Source organism: Anomaloglossus baeobatrachus, chromosome 5 (genome assembly GCF_048569485.1).
Source record: "Anomaloglossus baeobatrachus isolate aAnoBae1 chromosome 5, aAnoBae1.hap1, whole genome shotgun sequence".
Lineage (NCBI taxonomy): Eukaryota > Metazoa > Chordata > Amphibia > Anura > Aromobatidae > Anomaloglossus > Anomaloglossus baeobatrachus.
The window spans coordinates 468,100,568-468,122,903 of NC_134357.1; the positions used below are offsets into that span (position 1 = coordinate 468,100,568).

The window sequence follows — 22,336 nt, forward strand, 5'->3', positions numbered from 1 at the left end:
CCACCTCAGTTGACGTCACATCACCGGATATCAGAGGTCACAGAGCCTGGGGGTGACATGAAGGGGAAGTGCAGACCACAATAGCGCCGCTCACAGGCACTATTGGCAACACCAGGTATCTGAGAGAAACCTAGATTCTCAACATAATATCGATGTGGCCAGTATGAAAACGGGCGACCCACCTCTTTAAATCTTACAACAGTGCTACTGTAATTATCCACATGCAAATCAGCAGCCCTAAATCCCCTGTATTTTTTATATGAGTGATCAGATCATGCATTAGATAAGTAAAAGGCTAGGTTTATGCACCAGGATTAGGTCTTGTTCACATGTTGCATTTTTTACCCCCCTATTTTTGCGATTGAGGGGGAAAAAAAAAAAAAAAAAAAAAAAAAAGCAGCAGATTTGAGCCTTTGCAGTATTTTTTTCAAATCTGCAGCACGTACATTCTATCAGTGGTGTTCACCCAAATGAAAAAGGGGGGGAAAAAAAAAAAGCAGTGAAAAAAGGAAAGTGTATTTTACATAGTGTTTTTCCTGCCAACGCTCTAGTATTTGCAGTAGATTTTTCTGCTGCAAAAACCAAAACCAGTGTGCACAGACCCTTATAGACAGACGTATTACTGTAAGGGAAATCAGCAGTGTTTCTAGGTGGATTAACCCCATTATCATCCAATGTTTATCGTTTCCATCCTTAAGTGACAGGGCTCCTTTTCGTAGCAGAAAAAGAAAAAAAAAATCCGCTACAGAAATAGGCGCCATGTCACTATTTTAATGACGGGAAGACAGAGGATTGGCAGGACTGATCGACATAGGGCTCAATCAGCAGGTGTTCTGAACGGGACTTCTGGATCCTTATTTACATGAATTGTATGCAGTTTTAGAAAACCAGAAACGTGAACGTAGCCCAAACCAGAAACGTGAACGTAGCCCAAACCAGAAACGTGAACGTAGCCCAAACCAGAAACGTGAACGTAGCCCAAACCAGAAACGTGAACGTAGCCCAAACCAGAAACGTGAACGTAGCCCAAACCAGAAACGTGAACGTAGCCCAAACCAGAAACGTGAACGTAGCCCAAACCAGAAACGTGAACGTAGCCCAAACCAGAAACGTGAACGTAGCCCAAACCAGAAACGTGAACGTAGCCCAAACCAGAAACGTGAACGTTCCGCATGGAGGAATTATTTGTAGGAGACCACATATCCATAATATGGAGCTGTACAGCCTCCAACACGCAGTCAGACCCTCTATAGTGACCCTGTATAATGCTAAATTTCCCCTGCCTGCTCAGCACATTGTGGGGTGGTCTCCAATATAAGAATAACATTAAACCCGACCACAGAGAGAGGAGTGAATTGCAGCCGTACTATCCATAACATTCTCCTAAACCTGCAATGACGTCCTATAGGCGTACTGGAGGTTTTGTGGATGATCATGACCTCTCGCTCTTCTACTCGCCTCTCCGCTGCTGCCTCCTTGCCCTGCTCACTTCACAATTACAGGGACTCTACCACTTATCAGCTGCAAGTTTTAACTTTATTTTTTTTGCCTAGTATTAGAAAAACAATAATTAGTAAAGTAACGTCCCTATTCTGCAGAAGCCTCGTCCCCTCGTCACAGGCAGTCAAGACATAAGTAAAAATAGAATTTCTTTTCCCATTATCTTAGGTGATGAGAAGAACAGCGCGGTGTGATGGACATGCCGGACAATCTGGAGGCTGCAGTGTTGCTTTGTCAGTATCATGCACATATAGCCCTTCTCCACAAATGAAAAATACTCATTAACGGCACAGCAAAAAAAGAAAAAAACAAAAACAAAAATTATAGAAAAAAAATAATCTACTTTTCTATTTGTCTCAGGCTTTCCCTGCGACAGCGGATTTCATGTTGATACAACAAATGTTATTGACTTCACTGATGCATCGCCATAGTGCAAGAGAGAGTACAATCTTCCTCTTTTCTGGCTCCATGTGGAGGTCACATGATGCTCAGCAAGGTGAAAGGTCATCTAGGACATCAGCAAAAAAGACAAAAAAAACGAAAAGAAAGCGAAGAAGAGAGAAAGAAAAAGAAAAAAAAGAGCGTCCTGTCAGCTGCATGAGAGGGGGAGGTGGGAGCGCCGCCCGGGGGCGAGGAGTGCGAGTCCTTGGATTAGAGTCCTCTGGAGTTTAGCACAATCTCTTCTTGTGCTTATTAGTCCGTTAATTCCACTTGAGTCTTTTATATATTTGGCTAATGGCTTTTAGTTTTCACTTTTATGGTTTTATAGATTGGCAACTGTTAGAGGAATGGGCTGAGCTGGCTGGAGATTACTTCACTTTCTGAGCCCACTTTAAGTCGTCTGATCGAGGCTTCTCGCCCGTTAGGCCCTGGATGAGGTCTTCTAGGCGCTTCCAAAATCCAAGCTTCTCTAGAGGGTAGTTCAGCCAACCTTAGAGACACAAACGCAGGTACAATGAGCATACTGGGGGCAAACAGTGACATAGCAAAAAATATCCAGCAATGAAGGGGTGCACAAAATCCAGCTTTATTGATAATCTATTAACCCTTTCACCCCCCCCAGCCTGTTTTCACCGTCCTGACAAGGCCATTTTTTTTACAAACCTGACCACTATCAATTTATGAGGTTATAACTTTGGAACTCTTCAATGGATCCCAGTGATTCTAAGATTGTTTATTCATGACATATTGTACTTTATGATAGTGGTAACGTTTGGTCGATAATATTTACGTTAGCCTATATAAAAAAAAATCTGAGAAAACATTTCAAAATTTCACAAACTTTCAAAAAAATTTTAAAATCACACAAAATTATTTATAAATAACATTTCCCACAAGTCTACTTTACATAAGCGCAAGTTTTGAAACTTTTGTTGTTGCTATGAGGTTAGAAGGGTTAAAAGTTTCAGCAATTTCATTTTTTTTTTCTCAACAAAATCAATTTTTTAGGGACCATATCATATTTGAAAGGACTTTGAAGGGGCCGAGGTGACAAAAAAATACCCAAAAGTGACCCTAGTCTAAAAACTGCACCCCTCACACTGCTCAAAACCACATCCAAGAAGTTTATTAACCCTTCAGGTGCTTCACAGGAACTAAAACAAAGTGGAAGGAAAAAAGAAAAAAATAATTATTTTTTTTAAAAACAAAAATATTGCTTTAGACATAAATTTTTCATTTTCACAACAGGAGAAATTGCACAACAAATTGTTTGGTCTATTTTCTCCCGAGTACGTGGATACCCCATATGTGGGGGAAAACTACTGTTTGGGCGCATGGCAGAGCTCGGAAGGGAAGGAGCGCCATTTGACCTTTGGAATGCAAAGTTGTCTGGAATAGAGAGCTGACGCCATGTCACATTTGCAGAGCCCCTGAGGTGCCTAAACAGTGGAAATCCCCCACAAGTGACCCATTTTGGAAAGCCCCAGATGTCACATTTATACATGGGAAAATGGGCAAAACAGGCCCCAAAATGTGTTACAATTTCTGCTAAATGTGGCAATACACCACATGTGACTATAAAGTACTGCTTTGCCACCCTGTGAGACTCAGGAGGGAAGGAGTGCTATTTGACTCTTGGAGCACAGTTTTTTCTGGAATAGTTTTCAGACTTCATATACAGAGCCCCTAAATGCTAGAAGAGCAGAATCCCCCCATGTGACCCCATTTTGGAAACTATACCCATCTGGCAATTTATTAACAGGTGTGACGATTTTGACTCCATGGGCGTCTTCCAGAACCCCCCCCCCCAAAAAAAAAAAAAACAGCCAGTGGAAGTTGCTGAGTCAAAATTGTAAAGCTACCATTGTAGTGCCAGTACATTATAGTGCCCACCTCGTGGAGACATGTACCCTGTAAATTAAGCGGGCTCTCCTCACTACAGTAATGACAAGCATATGGATGCTAATTGTGGTTTAGGCACACTGTGAGGCATTTGGATTTGGGAGAGCAGATTTTGCTGGATTTCTTTTGGGAAGGAGGAAGGGAAGCCATAGAGCCTTTTCAGAGCCTTTGTGCTACCAGTAACATGAACAGCACCTCTATTTCAATTGACAGACCTGGGTGGGGACTTTAAGCTTTTATTGGGAACATTTTGGATCACATTTATTCTGTGCTTTACATTGTGGTGCCTACCTAAATCTCCCAATAACATGATTCAGATGACAGCCCCCCCAAGGGATCCATTCACTATTATGAGGCAGCAGAGTAAGGGGTGTTTTACACGCTGCGACATAGCTACTGATATATTGTCGGGGTCACGGTTGTTGTGACGCACATCCAGCGCCGGTAGCGACATCGCAATGTGTAAATCCTAGGAGCGACGATGAACGAGCGCAAAACAGTCAAAAATCGCTGATCTGTGTCACATCGTTCATTTTCATAATGTCGCTCCAGCTGCAGGTACGATGTTGTTTGTCGTTCCTGCAGCTCCACACATCGCTGTGTGTAAACCCACAGAAGCGACAAACATCTCCTTACCTGTGTCCCGACGGCAATGCAGAAGGAAGAAGGTGGGCGGGATGTTACGTCCCACACATCTCCGCCCGTCCGCTTCTATTGGCCGGCCGCTTAGTGACGTCGCTGTGACGTCGAACGCACCTCCCCCTTGAAGGAGGGATTGTTCGATGTAGGGCTGTGGAGTCGGAACTCATTTTGGTGGAGTTGGAGTCGGTATAAAATGTACCGACTCCGAAAGAAGGGAATTTTGTTTACTTACCGTAAATTCCTTTTCTTCTAGCTCCTATTGGGAGACCCAGACAATTGGGTGTATAGCTACTGCCTCCGGAGGCCACACAAAGTATTACACTTTAAAAAGTGTAACCCCTCCCCTCTGCCTATACACCCTCCCGTGCATCACGGGCCCATCAGTTTTGGTGCCAAAGCAGGAAGGAGGAAACTTATAAATTGGTGTAAGGTAAATTCAATCCGAAGGATGTTCGGAGAACTGAAACCATGAACCAAAAGAACAATTCAACATGAACAACATGTGTACACAAAAGAACAAACAGCCCGAAGGGAACAGGGGCGGGTGTTGGGTCTCCCAATAGGAGCTAGAAGAAAAGGAATTTACGGTAAGTAAACAAAATTCCCTTCCTCTTTGTCGCTCCATTGGGAGACCGAGACAATTGGGACGTCCAAAAGCAGTCCCTGGGTGGGTAAAAGAATACCTCGATAAAAAGAGCCGAAACAACGGCCCCCTCTTACAGGTGGGCAACCGCCGCCTGAAGGACTCGCCTACCTAGGCTGGCATCTGCCGAAGCATAGGTATGCACCTGATAGTGTTTCGTGAAAGTGTGCAGACTCGACCAGGTAGCCGCCTGACAAACCTGCTGAGCCTTAGCCTGGTGCCGCAATGCACCCACGGCTCCGGTAGAATGGGCTTTCAGCCCTGAAGGAATCGGAAGCCCAGAAGAACGGCAGGCTTCAAAAATCGGTTCCTTGATCCACCGAGCCAAGGTTGACTTGGAAGCCTGCGACCGCTTACGCTGGCCAGCGACAAGGACAAAGAGCGCATCAGAGCGGCGCAATGGCGCCGTGCGAGACACGTAGATCCGGAGTGCTCTCACTAGATCTAACAAATGCAAATCCTTTTCATATTGGTGAATTGGATGAGAGCAAAATGAAGGTAAGGAGATATCCTGATTGAGATGAAAAGTGGACACCACCTTAGGGAGAAAGTCCGGGACCGGACGCAGAACCACCTTATCCTGGTGAAATACCAGGAAAAGGCCTTTACATGACAGCGCTGCAAGCTCTGACACTCTACGGAGTGAAGTAACCGCCACTAGAAATGCCACCTTCTGCGAAAGACGTGATAGAGAGATATCCCACAGCGGCTCAAAAGGTGGTTTTTGAAGAGCCTGTAGAACCATGTTGAGATCCCAGGGTTCCAGCGGACGCTTGTAAGGTGGGACTATGTGGCAAACTCCCTGCAGGAACGTGCGGACCTGCGGAAGCCTGGCTAGACGCTTTTGAAAAAACACGGAAAGCGCCGAGACTTGACCTTAGAGAGAGCCGAGAGACAACCCTTGTCCAATCCCGATTGAAGGAAGGAAAGAAAACTGGGGAAGGCAAACGGCCAGGGGGTAAACTCCCTCTCAGAGCACCAGGCTAAGAAGATCCTCCAAGTTCTGTGACAGATCTTGGCTGACGTTGGTTTCCTGGCCTGTCTCATAGTGGCCACACAGTCAGGTTGAGGGCCGCAGAATTCAGATGGAAAAATGGCCCTTGAGATAGCAAGTCTGGTCGGTCTGGGAGCGCCCACGGTTGCCCCACCGTGAGATGCCACAGATTGGAGTACCACGACCGCGTCGGCCAATCTGGAGCGACAAGAATGGCGCGGCGGCAGTCGGACCTGATCTTGCGCAACCCTCTGGGCAGCATTGCCCGAGGAGGGAATACATAAGGCAGTTGAAACTGCGACCAATCCTGAACTAAGGCGTCCGCCGCCAGAGCTCTGTGGTCCTGAGACCGTGCCATGAATGCCGGGACCTTGTTGTAGATCGACGTCCGGCGTTCCCCAGCGGCAACCGATCTCTTGAAACACGTCCGGGTGGAGAGACCAATCCCCCGCGTCCATGCCCTGGCGACTGAGGAAGTCTGCTTCCCAGTTTTCTACGCCCGGAATGTGAACCGCGGAGATGGTGGAGGCTGTGGCCTCCGCCCACAGCAGAATCCGCCGGACTTCTTGGAAGGCTGGACGACTGCGAGTGCCGCCCTGGTGGTTGATGTATGCAACCGCCGTGGCGTTGTCCGACTGTATGCGGATCTGCCTGCCCTCGAGCCACCGATGGAACGCCTTGAGGGCTAGATACACTGCCCTTATCTCCAGAACATTGATCTGAAGGGAGGACTCTGTCAGAGTCCAGGTTCCCTGAGCCTTGTGGTGGAGAAAAAACGTTCCCCATCCTGACAGGCTCGCGTCCGTCGTGACCCCAGCCCAGGATGGGGGCAGAAAGGATTTTCCTTTCGACAGAGAAGTGGGGAGAAGCCACCACTGAAGTGAGGTCTTGGCTTCCAGAGACAGAGAGACGTTCCTGTCTAAGGACGTCGGCCTCTTGTCCCATTTGCTGAGAATGTCCTATTGGAGAGGACGCAGATGAAATTGCGCGAATGGAACTGCCTCCATTGCTGCCACCATCTTCCCCAGGAAGTGCATGAGGCGCCTCAAGGGGTGCGACTGGGCCCGAAGAAGGGATTGCACCCCTGTCTGCAGCGACCGCTGTTTATCCAGCGGCAGCTTGGCCATCGCTGAGAGAGTATGAAACTCCATCCTGAGGTACGTCAGTGACTGGGTCGGAGACAATTTTGACTTTGAAAAATTGATGATCCACCCGAAACCTCTGGAGAGTCTCCAGAGCAACAGTCAGACTGTGTTAACAAGCCACCCAAGAGGGTGCTTTGACTAGGAGAACGTTTGGGTAAGGGATCACCGAGTGGCCCTGAGAGTGTAGGATCGCTACGACGGATGCCATGACCTTGGTGAATACCCGTGGGTCTGTCGCCAGGCCGAAAGACAGAGCCACAAACTGAAGGTGTTCGTCCCCGATAGCGAAACGCAGGAAGCGTTGATGCCCTTGAGCGATCTGCCATGGAGATAGACATCTGTGATGTCGATTGATGCTTGGAAGTCTCCTTGGGACATCGAAGCGATGACAGATCGGAGGGATTCCATGCGAAACCACCTGGTTGTCACATGTTTGTTGAGCAATTTGAGGTCCAAAACGGAACGGAATGAACAGTCCTTTTTTGGCACCACGAACAGCGCTGAAAAGCGCTCGGAGGACGAGAGCTGAACTCTTATCCTGAAACCGTGAGACAGAATGTCTCTCACCCATCGGTCTTGGACCTGTGGCCCCTCTTTGGAGGACGTGACTTAGACCGCCTTGGAGAAGAGTTCCTCTGGCTCTTCGCCTGTTGGACGAGGAGGGCTGGGACGCTTGAGAAGCCAAGGACACAACCTGCGGGGCAGGGATACGTGCGACCGCATTAATCTCAGCCAGAGGAGCTGAGATAGCTTGGAGAGCCCTCACGGCTGTGAAGGCCGGAGCAAAAGATGCGCCTATGGCTTCAAAGATGGATTTCATCATAAGCTTTATTTGCCTGTCAGTGGCATCCATGAGAGATGAACCATCTGCCACTAATACTACGGATCTAGCCGCCAGTCTGGAGACTGGACGATCCACCCTGTGACACTGAGCCCAACCCTTAACTACGTCAGGGGGGAAAAGGGTAACGTGTGTCATTAAGGCGCTTAGTAAAGCGCTTGTCCGGAAAGTTCTGTGCTTCTGGACAGCCTCTCTGAGGTTAGAGTGATCGAAAAAAACGCACTCCGTGTACATTTGGGAAACCTAAACTGGTGTTTCTCCCGCTGTGAAGCAGACTCCTCCATAGGAGAAGATGGGGAAGAGAGGTCTAGCACCTGGTTGACGGACGCTATAAGGTCGTTTACTATGGCGTCCCCTTCAGGTGTATCCAGATTGAGCGCAACGTTAGGTTCAGAGCCCTGAGCTGCGACCTCCGCTTCATCCTTAACTACGACAGTGAAGTCGTGGAAGGTTCCCAGCGAGCCCGGTTAGCCTGTCTGAGGCCGCGGTCCGTGTCGGAGTTCTCACCGTGGGATCTGGGTGTTACCCCAGGAGCCCCTTGTTATACCGACCCAGAGGGGCCTGGGGGCGATGAACTCACAGCTCCCTGGCCCTGTGTTACCGTTCTGGACTGCAAAGCTTCCAGCTTAGCAGCCCCTCTGTTCATAGACTGGGCCATGGAATGACTCAGAGTTGCTCGGTCAAACGTGCAAACTCTGTCCCTGCCATCTGTGCAGTGGAAACCGGTGGTACCACCTGAGCCGAGGGTCCCACCCGTGCCAGAGGCTCCGGCTGAGCGAGTGCCCCAGGGGCCAAGCATTTGCAATGATAGGTGGAACCTGCCGGCAATATAGCCGCACAAGAGGTACAGGTTGCAAAGAAGCCTGTGCCTTGGCACCCTTACTGTTTGCGGACGACCTGCTGATGTCACCTCTTAGTAATCAGCGAGGGTATATAGCCAAAGGCAAATAGTGCTGCCGAACAGTGAAATCATATACCATCTAAATATATATATATATATATATATATATATATATATATATATATATATATATATATATATATATATATATATATATATATATATATATATATATATATATATATATATATATATATATATATATATATATATATATATATATATATATATATATATATATATATACACATATATATATATATATACACATATATATATACACATACACTTCGGCACCTAAGGGGGGCCAGCACCCGATTGGGAAACTGGTGCCCCACGGTGCACAGTGAGGGGGGAGGAGGATACCAAGTATGCTCCAGCCCTCACTGCCGACGTCCCGTCGGCCGTCCCGTCCAGTCGTTACCCCTGACTGGCAGGCCCGGGAACGGGAGTATATGGTACTAGGCCGCAAGAGCCGGGGACTAAAGTTAAAGACGCGGCCGGCCAACAGGCGCGGTCGGCGCGGTAGTCCCGGTCTCACAAACCACACAGCGACCGCTGCGGCGTTTGTAACCCAGGTGCTGTATGCAGCGTCCCCCAAAGGGGACACAGAGTACCTTATGGATGCAGGGCTCTGTCCCTGATGATGTCCTGTCTCCTGTCCGTCAGAATCCCCCAGGGGCTGCGGATGGAGCCCGGTCCCAGTGCATGGCGACCGGTTATGAACCCCCTCTCCTAGAGCTGCAGTGCTGCTGCCGAACAGTGAGCACATTCTGAGATCTCCACCGGCAGAATCATGCCATATAACAATGGCTGCCGGCGTTCCGAGGGGAGGAGGGAGCCGAAGGCGGAACCACAAAAGTGCGGGAATCTGCGCCCCATAGTGAACAGTGAGGGGGGAGGAGGACAGCAAAGTGTGCTCCAGCCCTCATCGTCGGCGTCATACCGACCGTCCCGCCCTTCCCCCTGACTGGCAGGCCCAGGGGCGGGAGTTCAATACACTAGGCCGCAAAAGCCGGGGACTAAAGTAAAAACCGCGGCCGGCAAACAGGCACGGTCGGCGCGGTAGTCCCGGTCAAAAAAAAAAAAAAATCACACCGCAGTCGCTGCAGCGTCTGAGGCCAAGGTGCTTCATGCACCGTCCCAAAGGGGACACAGAGTACCTGTAGATGCAGGGCCATGTCCCTGACGATACTCCATCTCCTGTCCGGCAGATACCACCAGGGGCTGCGGAGGGAGCCCGGTCCCAGTGCCTGGATGACCGGTTAGGATCCCACTTCACCCAGAGACCCTAAGGGATGGGGAAGCAAAAACGGCATGTGGCTCCTGCCTGTGTACCCGCAATGGGTACCTCAACCTTAACAGCACCGCCGACTCAGTGGGGTGAGAAGGGAGCATGCCGGGGGCCCTGTTAGGGGCCCTCTTTTCTTCCATCCGATATAATCAGCAGCTGCTGCTGACTAAAATGTGGAGCATTGTGTGAGTGTCAGCCTCCTTCAACACAAAGCATAAAACTGATGGGCCCGTGATGCACGGGAGGGTGTATAGGCAGAGGGGAGGGGTTACACTTTTTAAAGTGTAATACTTTGTGTGGCCTCCGGAGGCAGTAGCTATACACCCAATTGTCTGGGTCTCCCAATGGAGCGACAAAGAAATATATAATAAATTGGGGACAGTAGTGCAATGCAGAATGTGCTGAATATATTACTAAATAATAACATTTAGTATAATGCTTATATTTAAGTGAAAAATGAATAGTACAATGTGAACATCAGACATTTAATTATCTTTATGATACAATAATCAAGATATTTAGATAGAACATAAATATATTTATTGGAATACAACTTTAGAACACAAAAAACTAAAATTGTAAATATGTAATACAATATGTAATAAATATATATTATATATACATACACACACAAGATATAGACGTAATCTACTGTATATTACATAATACACTATGTAATATACAGTAGATTACGTCTATATCTTGTGTGTGTATGTATATATAATATATATTTATTACATATTGTATTACATATTTACAATTTTAGTTTTTTGTGTTCTAAAGTTGTATTCCAAGAAATATATTTTATGTTCTATCCAAATATCTTGATTATTGTATCATAAAAATGATTAAATGTCTGATGTTCACATACACATGTTCATATATTACAATAAATTTTTCACCTAACTATAAGCAATATATGTCGGTGCAAGAGAAATTGAAGAGTCGGAGTCGAAGGTTTGGTTTACCGACTCCACAGCCCTGGTTCGGCGGTCACCGCGACGTCAAGGTATGTGTGCGTGAAGCTGCCGTAGCGATAATGTTCGCTACGGCAGCGATCACCACATATCGGCCATGCGACGGGGGCGGGTGCTATCGCGCTGGACATCGCTAGTCGATGCTAGCGATGTCGCAACGTGTAACGTACCCCTTACTCTGGACTCCAACTGGCCTTTGTTCAGCTGTGTCCTTTTCAGAAGTGCACAAAACTGGTTGACCACGCTTTTATGCACCACTGAAAAGACGGACACCACCGGATTGTAGTGAGAGACAGTCCAAAATGATTCCACCTGCCTCATTATAGAGACTCTTCTGTCAGGGGGTGAATCACGTATTTCACAGGTTTACATGTAAATTCCGGTGTAAGTGCTCAGAGTAGAGAACAGGATAAATGTCGAGCCTCACTGCAATCTTTGAGAGGAAGAATAAATAAAACACAATCAAAGCCAAACTCTGCAAAGCAGAGACAAAGTCGTGCCCACAAGTCCTAAATTTCAGTATATCAGAGCAAGGACTAAAATATAAACTTAATATATACCTATAAAAACATCCAAAGGACAATACATAAAGTGCAGTGCAATAAAAAATTGCAAATAGAAAGATTAGAATAGATCTCACTCGATCTTTCTCCACAAGCGGACCATATACCACCGGATAGATGTGTTCCCATGTACACCTTCAGCCTGGAACAGCTCATAGAGTCCCACGGCTTTCAGTATCATCTTTATGCCGATGACACACAGATCTACCTCTCTGGAACTGACTAACCAAAATTCCACAATGTCTGTCTGCTATTTCATCCTTTTTCTCTGCACGATTCCTGAAGTTGAACATGGACAAAACAGAATTCATTGTCTTTCCTCCTCCTTGTTCAATTGCTCCACCAAGCCTTTCCATCAAACTTGATGGCTGCTCACTCTCCGCGGTCTCACAAGCTCGTTACCTCGGAGTAACCCTCGACTCTGCTCTATCCTTCAACTCGCACATCCAAGCCCTCTTCACCTTATGCAGACTACAACTCAAAAATATTTCTTGGATCCGTGCTTTCCTTAAACAAGAATCTGCAAAAACATTAGTGCATGCCCTCATCATCTCCCGCTTCGACTACTGCAACTTCCTGCTCTCTGGCCTCCCTTCCAACACTCTTGCACCCCTCCAATCTATCCTGAACTCTGTGGCCCGCTTAATCCACCTCTCCCCTCGCTATTCCCTTCACTGGCTTCCCATCGCCCAACGACTGCAGTTCAAAACATTAACCATGACTTACAAAGCCATCCACAACCTGTCTCCTCCTTACATCTGTGACCTAGTCTCCCAGTACCTACCTGCACGCAACCTCAGATCCTCACAAGATCTCCTTCTTTACTCTCTTATCTCCTCTTCCCACAATCGCGTACAAGATTTCTCCCGTGCCTCCTCCATACTCTGGAACGCTCTACCTCAGCATATCAGACTCTCTCCCATCATGAAAAGCTTCAAGAGGAACATGAAGATCCATCTCTTCTGACAAGCCTCCAACCTAAAATAACCCTCAGCCCAGTACACCACTGCACAACCAGCTCTGTCCTCACCTATTGCACCATCACCCATTCCCTGTAGACGGTGAGCCCTCGCGGGCAGGGTCCTCTCTCCTCCTGTTCTTGTCCGTTTTGTACTGTTAATGATTGTTGTACTAGTTTTTATGTATACCCTTTCTCACTTGTAAAGTGCCATGGAATTAATGTCGCTATAATAAATAATAATAATTAAAAACCGATTGAATCACAGTACGGAAGAATTGTTGGCCGATCCGAGGGCAAGTAAACAAATCTAGCCCGTCGTCCCCATGTAAGTACTTCCGCCCTGAAAAGGGCAGCACCCAAGTATAGTGACTGTCCCCGAAGTTAATCAGACCCTGCCGACACATTTCCCTCTCAGATCAGAGAGTTCATTGGGGAGAAAAAAAGATCCAGCTTGCAATGGCAGGTATGTACAACAGTACACAACCCAAATCGTGTGTGCAAACAGCCAGTGGGTCTATGTGAATCTTTCTATTTGCACTGCACTTTATGTATTGTCCTTGGATGCTTTTATAGGTATATATTAAAAGGAAGATTTTAGATCTTGCTCTGAGATGAAGAATAAATAAAGAAAACATTAAGTGAATAATTGCTTATCTTTTTTATGCTGATCATCGTATGGTGTACCGTATTTTTCGGACTATAAGACGCACCGGTCTATAAGACGCACCCTGGTTTTAGAGGAGGAAAATAGGAAAATAAAACTTTAAGCAAAAAAATGTGGTCATGACACACTGTTATGGGGCGAGGATTTGCTGCTGACACTGTTATGGGGGTAATGTCCCCAAATTCTCTACTAAGGTACCCCATCCTGGTAATGATCCTCCTGCCTTGTATATGATCCTGCTATAAACCCCCATCCTGCTCATATACCCCCATCCTGTTCATATTCCCCCATCCTGCTCATATACCCCCCATCCATCCTGCTCATATACTCCCATCCTGTTCATATACCCCCCCATCCTGTTCATATACCCCCCATCCTGTTCATATACCCCCCATCCTGTTCATATACCCCCCATCCTGTTCATATACCCCCCATCCTGTTCATATACCCCCCATCCTGTTCGTATACCCCCCATCCGTCCTGCTCATATACTCCCATCCTGTTCATATACCCCCCATCCATCCTGCTCATATACTCCCATCCTGTTCATATACTCCCATTCTGCTATATGCCCCCCATCGTGCTCATATACCATCCTGGTATATGGCCTGTATCCTATAGCACAGAGAAAAAATACACAAACGTTTATACTCACCTTTTCCTCACTCCCTGCAGCCGATCATCTTCCTCTCTGCACCACTGACGTGTGTGTGTGCGTGTGTGTGTGTGTGTGTGCGTGTGTGCGTGTGCGTGTGTGCGTGTGTGCGTGTGTGCGTGTGTGCGTGTGTGCGTGTGTGCGTGTGTGTGTGCGTGCAGCACGCGATGTTTTCCTGTCTGTCCCGATCAGCTGACCGGCACAGATCAGCTGACCGGCACAGACAGGAAGACATAGCGTGCTGCAGGGGGATGGCTCCACACACGGGGACGGGTGAGTGTACTGATTCACTGCACCCCGCGCTGATGATGACGCGCGGGGGCCAGTGAATACAGCCGCACATGATCACTCCAGGCTGTAATTGCCAGGGGGTGATCATACGGACCGGCTCTTTACTATGCGCGCGTCCCCGCTCGTCCTCCCGCCCACCTGTCAGCGCCGGCTTCTGCGCTGAGAAATGGGCGGGAGGATGGGTGTGCATATGTAATGAGCGGGCACACGTGGTCACAGCAGGCTGCCACAGCCTGCTCGTGCCCCCGATGACCCGCTCCACCGCAGCACCTCATTCCCCGCAGCCACAGTCAGACCATAAGACGCACCCCCAACTTTCCCCCAACATTTGGGGGAAAAAAAGTGCGCCTTATGGTCCGAAAAATACGGTAAGTGATTAGATGGTTTTATTTGGGTCAGTGAGATTACAGCAATACCAGATTTGACGAATTTTTTTTTTGTTTGGCTACCACCACACACTAAAAAACAAAAAAAAAAAGGAAAAAAAAAAAACCCACAAAAAAAACAACAACACTTTTTTACAAAAAAGTCATGTGAGGGCTTATTTTTTGCAGGACAAGTTAGCATTTTTATTGGTACCATTTTTTAAGCACTTAACACTTTTAGATCATTTTTCATTCCGATTTTTTGGAGGCAGACTGAACAGCAACTCAGGAATTGTTTTTTGTTTTGTTTTTTTTTACATCGTTCACTGTTTGGTAAAAGTAATAGGGCCGGTTTATTCTTCAGGACAGTATGATTGCAGCTATACCACATTTAAATCTTTTTTATGTTTTGCCGCCTTTACACAATAAAAAAAAATGATAGAAAAAAAATGTTTTTGTACCAGCTTATTCTTGGAGCTTTAGTTTTTATTTTTCAGCTGACGGAGCTGTATGGCGGCTCGTTTTTTTGAGAGACAACATGGCGTTTTCAGTGATATTTTTATTTACGGTCACTTTTTTTTTTAATTCTTAAGGCTACATTCACACTTGCGTTGTTTTGTATCAGTCACAATCCGTCGCCTTGTGGAATTACGGTATCCTGCAAAATATTTTGCAGGAATCAGTTTTTTCCCCATAGACTTGTATTAACGACATATTGCGACTGATGGCCTTGCGTTGCATCCGCCACGTGACTGACCGTCGGGCGGGAGGAATGCAGAACGTAACTTTCTCAGCAGCAAAAAACTGATCTCGACGGATGAGTCGTTGTACGTCATGTATTAGAATGGAAGCTTATGCGCGGCGGAATCTGTCAAATGACGGAATCAGGCGACACATCAGTTTACTTCTAGTCATGAAAATTCTCAATCTCACTCTCTCCTTCCGAGCCGCAAACCTTTAACCTTTCCCGGCTAAAAAAAACCCCAAAAAACGGAACCGTTGTTTCACATCAGTCTTATCTAATTTAACACTATATGCGAAGCAACCGTCCCATCAGTCACAATACGGATTGTGATGGATGGAAAAAAAAACAAAAACAACAAAGTGTGAATGTAGCCTTATTTAAACAAGTTACAACAGGACCACAAACTGGCTCACTCATAACGATGGTAATAAGCGCCTTCCAATGGAGACAAATAAGGTATTGCACAAGGACAATAAAATAAGGTGTACACAGTCAAACTCACCAAGTTCAACTTTACTGCATTTTATTACCAACTTTTTTTTTTTCGGCTGCATGATGAAAGAAGCATAGTTTTTTTGCCTTTTTTTTTTTAAGCTCTTCACTGAAGGGGTCAAACATGACAACAGTTTTATAGATCGGGTCGTTATGGATGCAGAGATACCAAAAATGTGTACTTTTTTATTTTTACATAAATGTATTTTTTTCCCTAATATTTTTTTCTAATTTTTTTTTTTTATTAGTCTGATGGTATAGCATGGCAATCCAGTATACTGTCAGATTGGCAGATAGATTGTTAGACCCTGCTGCTGGCTGGGTCTGACAGGCCACCGTACCTCCTGCTGCCATGACAACCTTCGGCTCCCCCCGTAATCATGTCACGGAGGAGCCAGAGGGGGTGAGAGAAGGAGCCCACTCCCTCTCAAACTTCTATATGCCACAATTGCAATTGATTTTGGCATATAGGAGATAGCAAAGGGTTAATCATCATCAGGACCTGAGCAATTCAGGTACCGATGAGGTCTCTGCTCAGAGCTACTGTTTAACACCGAAATCCCGATGTTTGCAGGACTCTGGGGGGGGTCATGGTCAAATCCTGACCGCCGACTGTAGAAAACAGTCAGCGCTGCATAAAGCCCAGCAAGCATTGACATTTATCTACAGTGGGCAGTCGCAAACAGGTGGAAATAGCAAAATTAGAAATCACCAACGCGTTTCTGACGTGCGGCCTTACTCATTCCATTCATGAAATGAGTTTGACATGTCAGAACCGTATCTGCAATTTCTAATGCTGTGATTTTAATAGATTATCAAGAAAACTGGATTTAAAAAAATAAAAAAAAAAACCCTCTTTTTTTTTGCTGGATTTATTTTTCTATATTGGACACTGGTCATACTACAGGAACTGTTCCGTGCAGTCAGGATCCTTTCTTCCGTGGGGGAGCAGATTATTTTTTCTATTGTAACATTAAAAGGGAACCTGTCAGCATAAATGTCCCCTAAAACTTAACAGATTCCCCCTCTGCAGCTCGTGGGCTGCATTCTAGAAAGGTCCCTGTTATTATTGTGCCCACTTTCTGACCAAAAAAAAGAGTTTATAAAGAGGTACCTTTTTGGCTTCGGATTCGGTAAATGTGACACGGGGGCGGGCAGCCTGATGGCCGTTATTCTGCCCCCTGGTCCTGTATGCCGCCCCCATCGCTGATTTCCATACTTCTGGACGCCGCCCACTGCTCCAGCCATCCCCGCGCATGCCCAGTGCCAGTCTCACGGGACTGAGCACTGTGACTGCTGGTGACGTGTGCGCAGGCAAGTGATTATGGACGGGACTGTGACTGTTATCAGCAAGTACCCACCCATAATCTCGTGAGCGCGCAAACCTCTCCAGCGGTCACACTGTGCTCAGTGTAGATGCTAGACTGTATGGGCTGCTTCCAGGGATGACGTCCCTTTGTCACGTGATAGGGGCGTGTTCAAAATACTATCACGTGACAAAAGGACGTCATCCCTGGAAGCAGCCCATACAGTCTAGCATCTACACTGAGCACAGTGTGACGCTGGAGAGGTTTGCGCGCGCACGAGATTATGGGTGGGTACTTGCTGATAACAGTCACAGTCCCGTCCATAATCACTTGCCTGCGCACACGTCACCAGCAGTCACAGTGCTCAGTCCCGTGAGACTGGCACTGGGCATGCGCGGGGATGGCTGGAGCAGTGGGCGGCGTCCAGAAGTATGGAAATCAGCGATGGGGTCGGCATACAGGACCAGGAGGCAGAATAACGGCCATCAGGCTGCCCGCCCCCGTGTCACATTTACCGAATCCGAAGCCAAAAAGGTACAACTTTATAAACACTTTTTTTTGGTCAGAAAGTGGGCACAATAATAACAGGGACCTTTCTAGAATGCAGCCCAGGAGCTGCAGAGGGGGAATCTGTTAGGTTTTAGGGGACATTTCTGCTGACAGGTTCCCTTTAATAGATTTACTTATTTTGTACGTATCAGCCTATACAGAAAACCAGCAGGATCTGTCCCCCAACATCTGCCACCAGTGATCACGTGTGACCACTGAAGTGACCCCTGAATCCTACTCTATGAAGCCTGATGGCACTCAGTATTATATATATATATGTATATATATATATATATATATATATATATATATATATATATATATATATATATATATATATATATAATGTGTGTATGTGCATATATATATATATATATATATATATATATATATATATATATATATGCACATACACACACATATATATATATATATATATATATATATATATAATGTGTGTATGTGTATATATATATATATATATATATATATATGCACATACACACATTATATATATATATATAATGTGTGTATGTGTATATATATATATATATATATATATATATATATATATATATATATATATATATATATATATATATATATATATATATGTGTGTGTATGTGTATATATATATATATATATATATATATATATATATATATATATATATATATATATATATATATATATATATATATATATACATACATATATATATATATATATATATACACACATATACATACTTAAAAAAGGTTTTCTATTTTTGGAAGAAAAAAAACAAACAAAAAAACAACAAGAGCCCTGTTCTCCAGCTGCAGCTGCTTAAACAATACAAACAACAACAACAACAACAACAACATCTGTGCTTTACTCACCCTCCTTGGGTCCAGTGCCAGATCTAAACTACTGCTCCCAGTATCAGTTATGGTCTGTAGTGTTGATGTCGACAGTGGTGCTGACAATAAGGCTATGTGCCCACGAGACAATAAACCCGCGGATTTTGCCGCGGAAAACCTGCAGATTTAGCTGGATTTTCTAGATAAATCCGCAGGTTTTAGCAAGTACAGACACCCCCCATGTTATCCTATGGGACATGGGGAGTGTCTGTGTCCATGCTGCGGTTATGTGCGGCTGCGGAATACGCGACAGATGTCCTGCAGCAGCACGTAACTGCATGTCAATTATTCCTACGGAAATATCTGCGGAAATCCCGGCCATACACTATGGAGATAGAAGCCGGGACTTCCTCAGGTAAGTCGGCCGAATGTCCGCAGGTTTACCGCAGCTATTTCACTGGAATCCCGCAGCTATGTATAGCTGTGGATTCTGGGGATCAGCTGCGGGAAACCTGCGGCTATATCCACGGGTACATTGTCCTGTGGGCACATAGCCTAACAGACACTGAGAGAAGTATTGAAGACGGAAGACTTTTTAAAAAAAAACAAAAAACAAAAAAAAAAAAAAAAACACAATCAACCAGCTGCAGGTTGGAAAATAAGTTTTCCAAAACCAGAAAACCCTTGATTGTGGGGTAGTGGTGTTCTGCCCTCTCGTTACTTCCAGGTGAAATGGTAGAGTGACCGGTTTTTATTCCTTTACCTGTTGTGATGCAAAAATAAGTCTCGTGCGGAGACACGTGGTGGATACGGTGGTGCTTGCGTGGTAAGATGACATGCCAGTCTTGTAGGAAGACGACCCAAAAAGGAAGACCAAAGTACGTGTGAGACCACTTGTGAATCTGGTTGGTGAGCGTCACAAACATCGCCAGTGCAAAGATGAAACATTCGGTGGCGTACGTTTTGTAGAGGAGATCTGTGAAAGTAAGAGAAGAGTCGCATCATGCCTAAACCTGGACGGTCGAGTCTCATACAATAAGTCACCTCCTTCGCTGCAGTCACAATTCAGGAGTTGTGGAATTAAACCCCCTCCCTGGTGGACTGCACTTCGGACTAGTGACATACAAGATCCTACAGTCATAATAGTTCACGAACAGAAATGCAGAATTGTGCATGCAGCTCCGGATGTGAAAGGCATGTGAAAATTTTAGAAAAGTGAAGGAGGAACAAAGTGCACGCCTCGCTGCAGGACATCTCATAGGGGGCTACATGGGACCTGAGAAGTCTTTTTAAAGGAGGAACATTCACATCCTCTACTGAAATAAGAGCCCGTGGGCGACATCAGTACCTGGAGAAAGGAAGAGGAATTTGTAGGCCATACAACCCAGTGGAATGACGGTCAGCATACAGTTATCGCCATTGGTTTCTATAAAGTCGTGCCTGGTGATCGCTGTGGGGTCAATATGATGCTCCCGAAACGGTCGGATGAAGGCCTAAAATGAAAAAGAAACTGATAATGAAGCACAGTGTTCTGCGTGGAGTGCGGGATAATGTCACCCACAGTGAAATGAACGAACCCTGGACCTCCCAGCCCGCACAAGGCAGACATTTCCAGTCATTCATCCCATCACTAGTTAGTATGCGTCCCCTGCTCAAATGGCTGATAGCAGGGTGTATTCCCCGGTCCAACAGCTAGCCCCTCCACTGCGCAGAAAAAAAAAATGGCTGATAACAGGGAGCAACAGAAAAGAAACCCCACTGCCAGACACTCTGGTTTCAGAACGATGTCACGTGTTCTGGACCGGTAAAGCTGCAGACCTGCTGCCCGTTTGTTCTTCATGCGCACAACTCACTTTTCCAACGATCGGCAGCTCCACGGATCCCCAGGTGTCTGCTCCCCAATGCACCAGGCCGGAGGCAAAGTCCGCTGTAATGATCCCTGCAACTAAAGAGAGAAACCACTTAAGGGAGAACAAAGGGTTAACTATCGGACAAACTGGATGAATAAATCACACGGAAACCATCAGTATGCATTAGTTATATCTGTGCAGAGAAAGCTGGATGACAACCTATGTGTCTTGAGGTCTTAATGAGGAGTCTGGGAAAGCTGGATGACAACCAAGGCGTCTTGGGTTATTAACGAGCAGTCTGGGAAAGCTGGGCAACAACCCTTGTGCGAGTTTAGGCTGCTTTCACACATCATTTTTTCGTCGTGCGGCACAATCCGGTAAAAATGGAAAGAATGGTTCCTGCGTTTATTGCCGCCGGATCTGTTCTGTTCTTTCTCCCATAGACTTGTATGAGCGCCAAATTGTGCCGCATGGCCTTGCGTTGCATCCGGCTTTTGCCAGCTCCGGCGTAAATAGCTGATCCGGCGGCTGGATGGAACGCTGCTTGCAGCGTTTTTTTTGTCTGCGGCAAAAAAACGTATGGTGCCGGATTCGGCACCGTGAGTTTCAATGAAAGCCTATGGGCGCTGGATCCGTCATCATCCGGCATATGACGGAATCCAACGCCGGATCCGATTTTTTGAACTGCGCATGCTCAGTAGCACAACGGATCCGTCAAAAAATGGAAGGAACGCATGGAAAAAAACTGATGCAACGGATCCGTTTTTATACCGGATCTGTTGAATCAGTTTTTTTGGCGGATTGTGCCGCACGGCAAAAACCAGATGTGTGAAAGCAGCCTTAGCGGCAAACACTGGTTGTCACCCAGGAAAAACAGAGGGAAGGCTGAGTCTGTGTCATATCTCCTGCAGGGGAGAGTAGTGCATGTGGTTTATGGCTTTATAGTGCCTCTTCACACCCTGATTATCACCTGTTATCGGCCTCCGCTGTGTACACTGCGCATTTTATCTCTTGGACAGATATCGATTTCACTATTTACCTACTGAGTTATACACAAGGACCTGGAGCCCTGAACAACCACAACAAACAGGGACATCCTCCGCTGTAGCCGCTGGCCAGCACAAATGTCCAGTCTAAAGCCCGCTACACACGCTTCAATATATCTCACAATCCGTCGTTGGGGTCAAGTTGTAAGTGACGCACATCCGGCATCGTTTGTGAGGTATCTGCGTGTGACAGCTACATGCGATCAGGATTGAACGCAAAACCGTTGATCGCAAACACATCGTATCATTCTCTAGAATTGAGCGTTTTGTTGCAAGAACCTAGTCAATTGTAACGTGTGACATCCCTCATACGATTTTGTTGTCTGATGCTATGTGCGCAGGTGTGCGCTCTGCACCGCAGCGTAAAAAAGGTCTGCTTCAGAGCGCAGCTGAAAAGCTGCGTTCTGAAGCGCCTCACAATGTCTGTCATGCACTAATCTCTGTCAGTCCGTCACTATCTCTGTCCCTCACTCTCTGTCCATGTCAGTCTATCCCCCTCTCTCATATACTCACCGATCCCCGATCCCCGGCGCTGCACGGCATTCACACTGCTGAGGCGGCTTTTACTGTTTTGAAAAAGCCGGCCGCCCATTAAACAATCTCCTATTCCCTGCTTTCCCCGCCCACCAGCGCCTATGATTGGTTACAGTGAGACACGCCCCCACTCTGAGTGACAGGTGTCACACTGCACCCAATCACAGCAGCCGGTGGGCGTGTCTATACTG

At 46.3% G+C, this 22,336-nt stretch overlaps 1 protein-coding gene across 1 annotated transcript in view; it reads right to left on the reverse strand.

Moving 5' to 3' along the window:
• Positions 1 to 365: 365 nt before the first annotated feature.
• Positions 366 to 22,336, reverse strand: part of PEDS1 (plasmanylethanolamine desaturase 1) — a 39,094-nt gene continuing 17,123 nt past the window's right edge. The window contains exons 3-6 of the mRNA XM_075350617.1: positions 20,569 to 20,660; positions 20,064 to 20,208; positions 19,479 to 19,691; positions 366 to 2,431 (exon numbers count right to left, since the gene is read on the reverse strand). Coding sequence (XP_075206732.1) covers positions 2,310 to 2,431; positions 19,479 to 19,691; positions 20,064 to 20,208; positions 20,569 to 20,660 — 572 coding nt within the window. The 3' untranslated portion in view covers positions 366 to 2,309. The remainder of the gene's footprint in view (positions 2,432 to 19,478; positions 19,692 to 20,063; positions 20,209 to 20,568; positions 20,661 to 22,336) is intronic.